The sequence below is a fragment of the Halyomorpha halys genome, unplaced genomic scaffold, assembly GCF_000696795.3.
Source record: "Halyomorpha halys isolate HHAL.00 unplaced genomic scaffold, Hhal_1.1 Scaffold515.1, whole genome shotgun sequence".
Taxonomy (NCBI): domain Eukaryota; kingdom Metazoa; phylum Arthropoda; class Insecta; order Hemiptera; family Pentatomidae; genus Halyomorpha; species Halyomorpha halys.
The window spans coordinates 183,063-190,182 of NW_027109162.1; the positions used below are offsets into that span (position 1 = coordinate 183,063).

The window sequence follows — 7,120 nt, forward strand, 5'->3', positions numbered from 1 at the left end:
AAAATTTTTTTTCTCAATTATTTTGCTTAATTGGTTGATTTTTACATTGAGTAGTAACTTTTATTTCTTTATGGTGGCACATATAAATAAAAATCAGCATATATCACTTATATCTCACAATATCCGATAATTTCAAGGGATCCCAGATTTGTTAGGAAGAAGCGAAATTACAAATAATCAAAGGAGGTTGAAAATTTGAGCTTGTAACATTTATGATGTGAAATTATCGAACAAATTTTTGTCAAAAACTAACATCTCTCATTTTTTTTATTAATGCCCAAACTATATCTTTCCCTAGCTTAAAAATCTTTCATATTCATTTTCTGAGTAAACCATCTTAATAGACAGTATTCCTGTTTAGAAGGCTAGCAGTTATTTTTTTAAGGGTTAATTTAAATTTAGATGCCAGGCATTAAGAATATAAAAAAAACTTGGCTGCTTCAAATTTTATTCCAACCATTGGGAAGGTTAAATAAAAACTCACTACAATGTTAAAACTAAAACATTGAGCTGTACTTGCTTTTAAACATATGAAAATTTAAAAAAATATAAAAAACTGTTAGAGAACATAAGAGTGAAAATCCATAAGATAAATTAGATTATAAAGTAACAATGAGAATAAAAGTATTTTATTTTATATATGAAGAAGCTGGTCAGGGTTGCGGTCCAAAAGAACAAAAATAGATAACAACTATTGATTTTCCGACATTTTGCCCCACTTATTAGAGCTTGATCAGGGCTGTTCAAGATGATAGCTTTACGGATTTTTGCAGTAAATCGGAAGCATGCAGAAGTGAGACACTTGACACTTAGACTCCTACACGCTTCTGATTTACTGTCAAAGATTGTTTAAAGCTATCATCTCGAACAACCCTGATGAAGCTCCACAAAGTGGGGCGAAACGTCAGAAAATAAATAGTTGTTAACTACTTTTGTTATTTTTGACCGCAACCCTGACTATCTTCTACATAATTGAAATTATATGGTCAATTATTTATATATATATATTATTTTATTTTATTTTTACAAATAGTTGTTTTCAAAGAATCAATGGGAAGTGAATAATTGAGTTTATATTGTATAACATTTTTCATTTCTTTCATCCAACAATTGTTCAATTGATTAGGATGGCAAAGTAACAAAATCATTTGAATTTTGTGTTGATAATAAATAAAATATTTGTTTGCTTTATTTATCATTATTCTGGTAATATATGATAAGACAGCAACAGCTGTGGATATGAATGAAGTAAATATATTCTAGTCATGACTGTAGTGTTAATTTTTTTTATTGCTATTAATCGTTTTTTTTTTTTTATTTATTTAATTAACAAGTATTTGATACGCTTTTATATTATTAAACTAAGTTGATTAAACCTAATGGTAATAATTGGTATAAAGATTTAATTCACAATTTATTTTTAATAAACACTTATATAGAAGAAAGGAGAACCTACATTGTAGTTAAAAGCACCTCATTTTAAAATATTTTTTGTTTAATTTATTACTATTTTGTTATTTTTCTTTGATTTTTTTTTTAAATAAAATATTTCATATACATATCATTATTCGTTAAAACTATAACTACACTGTCTTAAAATTGTTAATTTTTTCCTAACATACGTACATCGTCATATTTTGCATGGAACAGTAACTTAATGACTAGCATTATTTAACCTGAAATACATAATGTACTATCAAGTGTGGCCCAAAAAGCAGAAATTGGAAACTGAATTAATGATTTTTGGGTCAAACTTTTAAAAGATCCAAGTGTAACTAGAAATCGACCATCTTTTAATGAGCCAGCAATTATTTTGCTATTTATTTTATTATTTTGAGATTTTACCGATTTTAAAAGGAGACCTTCCTCCTCACGATCATCTTGTATAAAAACTGTTAAGGAAAAAAAAATTTTAAATGAACTGGACTGGTATTAAAATTTTATGCACAAATTAACCTCTATATTTTTATTTCCTTTGCAATAGATTTTATTGCTACTCTATTTAAATTATTTCCTTTTTGAAATTTTATTCAGTCATTAATATTACCAAAAAAGGCAAACATTGGTTTATGTAAATCATTTATTTGCACCAAACATCTTTTTAATAAATTATTATGTTAATGGTTATTAATCTTTTTTGTAGTTAAAATGTTCAACGATTTGTTTAAAAAAAAAAAAATATTGCAATACTTTCAACAATTGTTCCTTATCAGTGAAATTCATCTCAAAGATAATAAGAAACAATATTATGCTCAGAAATCTAAAAGATTAAACAATTAATTTCAACGATTGTATTGAAATAAATTGTTTGTTTTTTTTTTAATTCTTATAATATGACTAATAATATTACATTTTTTTTCCTAGGCTCATGTTTAAAAAGTCCTTTTTTAGCCAAAAATACGCTATAAATTAATTTTTTTTGCAAAGGATTATAAATGAATTATAATTTTTTAAATAAGTGCTAAGTTCAGATCTTGTATCTTGTTTTTAAACAACACAGCATTAAAAAATAATGTTTTCCTTATATTTAAATGTCTTATCTTCTTGAAAGATTATTATTTAAGTGGACCTTTGTCTTGTATTTTTTAAAATTTATATTACAGAAGGGTCAGCTGAAATACTTAGACCCAAATGTGATTACGCTCCAAGTTTTTTCATTGTTTGCCTGATCCAATGCGTAAAACTAGCAACACGTGTGTAAACTCCTGGTCTGTTCTTCTTTGCACAACCATCTCCCCATGATACAACTCCAGCAAGAACAAATTTTCCTAGAATATCACAGCATTCTTTTAGTATTTATATGGCACTATAGAATTATAATTTAAGTAATGATTAGTAGATTGTGGATAATATACATGAGATGATTGGAGGTGTGGTCAGTGAAGGACACAAATAAGTAAAAACTTATTTATTAGTGCCTATGGTCTGGTAAGAATTTCAGCCTTTCGTCGAGGCTAAGAACAAAAAACAAGATAAAAACCATAACGAATGAGAGGAATTATAGAATGATTAGAAAATAAGAAAAAAATTAACAATATAGATAAAAAATAGTGTTGAAAGACATGTATAGTCTAAGTATTATAAGAGGATAAAGGCTATATGAGAAAAATGATAGTAAAATTAAATATGATGAAAGAGTAAATAATAAAATGTTTGAAAATCTAGATAGTAAATACTCGTACAAAATTATTTAAAACAAAGTAATAGAGAAAGTGGAAAATATAATATAAATGTAGGTAATTAAACATGTAAGTAACATAACAGAATTAAAATAACAAAATATAAAGTTATATAATCCAAAAGGAATAAATAAATATGTATATTTTAATTGTTTAAAATTAAAGTCATATAAAAAAAATATATATGTAACTAATGAAATATCTAGGTAATATATCAGAATGAAAGAAATAAAATATAAGACAAAAGAACTAATTGGTAAATATGACAATAAAATATGATATGAGGTGAACATAACTTAGTAATATTCATATTTCTTTATTGCTTTTGGATTATATAACTTTATATTTTATTTCATTAATCCTGTTATTTTACTTAGATATTTAATTACCAACATGTATGTTTTATTTTCCACTTTTTTCATTGCTTTATTTTAAATAATTTTTTACGTATATTTGCAAACTAGATTTTCATAATTATTATTATTTGTTCTTTCCTCTTAATTAACTTTATTATCAATTTTCTCATACAGCCTATATCTTCTTATAATACTTAGAATATATCTTTTAATACGTTTTTATAACTATAATTTTATTTGTTTTTTTATTTTCTAATCATTCTGTGATTCCTCTTGTTCATTGGTTGTTATCTTGTTTTTTGTTATTAGCCCTGGCTTTGTAGAAGGCTTGAAATTCAGGCCGGAATATTTTGCACTAATAAATAAGTTTTTACTTATTTATGTTCTTCACTGATCGCGCTCCTAATCAACTTCTCCTCATGTATAATATAAGTAGGTTAAAAGCATTGGTAAAGTAATATGATTTACCAAAAATTATTTAATGGCTGTGGTAGTATTTATGGTTTAAACTTTTTTTAACAAACATTTTAAGCTGGTAGAATTAAATATTTCTCACTTAAACAGAAGCAATTATGTAAAACAGTTTCAATTATAAAGCCTTTTTGGTGTAGTAACGACGTGTATGTGGATGGTTGTTATCACGTCATTGGCCCCGTGTTACTGGATTCATAATGAGGTGTAGATAGTTCGACTGTAGATTAATGATTGGAGAAAAAATTATTTATGTTGTTCTTTGCTGACCGCACCCCCCGACAAACTGCTCCAATGATTAATCTACGGTAAACTATCTACACCTCATTATAAAGTCTTTTTATTCATCTTAGTATGAAAAGAATGGATGCTGCTATTTTCAACCTTTATAGGGAATTGGGACAAGGGTTCAGCGTTACTGTTATAGGTTTTATTTTCAACTAAGTCAGTAAATTTTGGAATAGTTTTATGAAATATGTTTTGACAAACTCACTATAGTAAGGACAGGGCAACAACCTCTAGGAAGCCATCTGTGATTGGCAAAAAGAACCAATAAAGCGATTCATTAAACTATTGCTCCTCCTAATACCAATGATGATTTAATAATGAAAATACGCTTGAAAATTACTTGAAAAAGCCCCAATTATGATTAAATTAAACAGTTGTATAGGCCCTTCGTTAATTATTTTTGTTTTATGAACTGTAAATCGGGTGCTGAAAAATGTTTGATTCGAATTCAATGATAAATTCAAGAAAATCAAACTGTCGAGGTATGGTATGTGTGTATTTGAATTTGGTTGGTGAAAGCAATACTGGCCTAAAAGGCCCTCGACAAAGCATGTTCAGATATTTATGTGATATTAGGAAATGAGAGAGGTTAAGGAAGGATCAACTCTACTAGGGGATTAGCTCTGAACACTGATGCAGGCAGAGGAGAGATAAAATAATACTTCGGATTAAGAGATGAAGCTATGGACCAAGACTAAGGTAGAACAGTCCTAGTTGCAGGGATGATCCTGTGGGCTAGGGATGTAGGGAAAACTAAAAAGGGAAAATTAAATACAGTTATGAAGCTATCATAAAGCACAAAAGGCAAATTCCTAGAAAAAAACGATTTCTCTGTCTTACACTGCATACCCATAGACATCCAAAAGAAATTTGCAGATTAATATGGATTAATAGTGGAGTTTCCATCCTGCAAGGACATTCAGCGAGTACCTGTAAAACCCACCATTATTTCTGTCAATTGATCTCCTATCCAGCTACCTAACCTATTGAACATGCATTGTCGAAGCCTTCTGATGTAGATTATTTCAACATTTAGCTTTAACAGTCTTGTATTTAATTTTTAAGAATCAACTATGAGCAGTGAATTATGTCAAGTAAAGAAATAATAAAAGTTCTAACCATGTTCTTGGCAAGCCAATGGACCTCCAGAATCACCACCGCACGCGTCAACACCACCCTCAAGGAGTCCGGCACAGAGCATACTGTCTAATATAGACTGATGTCTTCCACCATAGACCTCTGATCCTCTACATGTTGACAACGATAAGAGGGGTACTGAAGCCGCCCTCAGGGTCGTACTCAGGCTGTCCGAGTCACCAGCTATAACAGTTAACATACTTATAAAAAATTAGATCACATTTTATAAAAAAAATTTCAAAGATTTAGTTTTGCAATGAAGAAAACAATATAAATGAATTATAGGAAGTGTAGAGACAAATCTGGACAGCATATTTGTACTGTATATTAAGTAAATTATATACATTGTACTACATTGTAATTTATATTTGCTGAAAATAATTATTATTAATTTTAATTACTTTTTGGTATAATTATTATTAATGCTATCAGACTGAAAAGATACAGTATAAATTTTAAGGTGAAGGAAAAATCACAGATGCATTGAGAAAAAGAAGTTACTATATTTCTAAAAAAAAAAAAAATGGATAAACATTGTCAGAATTTAATCAAGTGAAATTCAGGAGGAATATTTTCATATATCTATTTAATTTTTTTTTCTTGCTTTTATATTATCTTTTTTACTGTGTAAGCTGTAATAATTTATTCCTAAATGTGTACAATTATTTTCAATAAAATATTTTGGCAAAGTAGGATTTTGTGGAAAATCTTGACTGTAATTTTTTTAATAAAGAATAAAGTAAAAATATTAAAACTTAATAAACATTGTTTTATTCATGTCTATATTTATTATATGATTTATATTTAATATTTTGACATAGTTTTTTGTTTTTTTTGTAATATGTTTAAGATATTATTAAATAGGAAAACAATTACGTTGTTGAGCTCCCCATCCTGTTACTGAACACCATTGGCCCTCTCTTGGTTGATGTTCATCAGGAAGACAAATCGGCTGGACAAAATTGTTGAAGTCAATTCCTGCATCGTTTGTCGACTTGACTTTGATCAAAGCAATGTCATTACTGTGTGGACCATCTGTAAAAAGAATTTTTAATTAATTAATTTAAACAATTTCAAATTTTCCTAAAACATTCTTCTTGTTTTAAATTGCACATTCAAAAAGAAATTGTAAACTTTCATACACATATCTATAGATTTTAGGCACTCAGTCATAAAACATGCTGACTAAAATATTTTAAATGTTAAAATGTTTCATAATTAAAATGTATTGTTTTCAACTATAAATCACTTACTATAATTTAATTACATTATTCTTTTAAAAATACAAATAGACTAAAAATTCTTTCAAAAATCTATGTAAAAGAATAATGTCAATAATGCCAAACAATTCTATTCACAATAAATATCAGATACCATATTTTATATCCAAGTGCCTCATTTACTTTTAATAATACATGAAATGGTTCAAATCTATTGAACAAAGATAACAGTATTAAGTACTATTGGAAGAAAATGTATTGTTTAAGTATTAAGTAGTAGTAAAGTTATATAAGCCAAAAGGATTAAGTACTGTAACAGACAATAATCTGATGTGATAAACTATTGTAAATATAAGAGACTCATCGACTGTTGAAAGAAATCAAACAAGAATAAGGGATACAGTGGAGTATTGTGGAATTACAAAAATACATCAGAGACGAGTGGAAAAGCTTGTTGATTGTGTTAAAT

General features: G+C 27.5%; 1 protein-coding gene across 1 annotated transcript in view; it reads right to left on the minus strand.

The window, feature by feature from the left end:
- Positions 1-820: 820 nt before the first annotated feature.
- LOC106683762 (trypsin-1) overlaps positions 821-7,120 on the minus strand; it is a 28,422-nt gene continuing 22,122 nt past the window's right edge. The window contains exons 5-7 of the mRNA XM_067047336.1: positions 6,308-6,466; positions 5,414-5,614; positions 821-2,768 (exon numbers count right to left, since the gene is read on the minus strand). Coding sequence (XP_066903437.1) covers positions 2,638-2,768; positions 5,414-5,614; positions 6,308-6,466 — 491 coding nt within the window. The 3' untranslated portion in view covers positions 821-2,637. The remainder of the gene's footprint in view (positions 2,769-5,413; positions 5,615-6,307; positions 6,467-7,120) is intronic.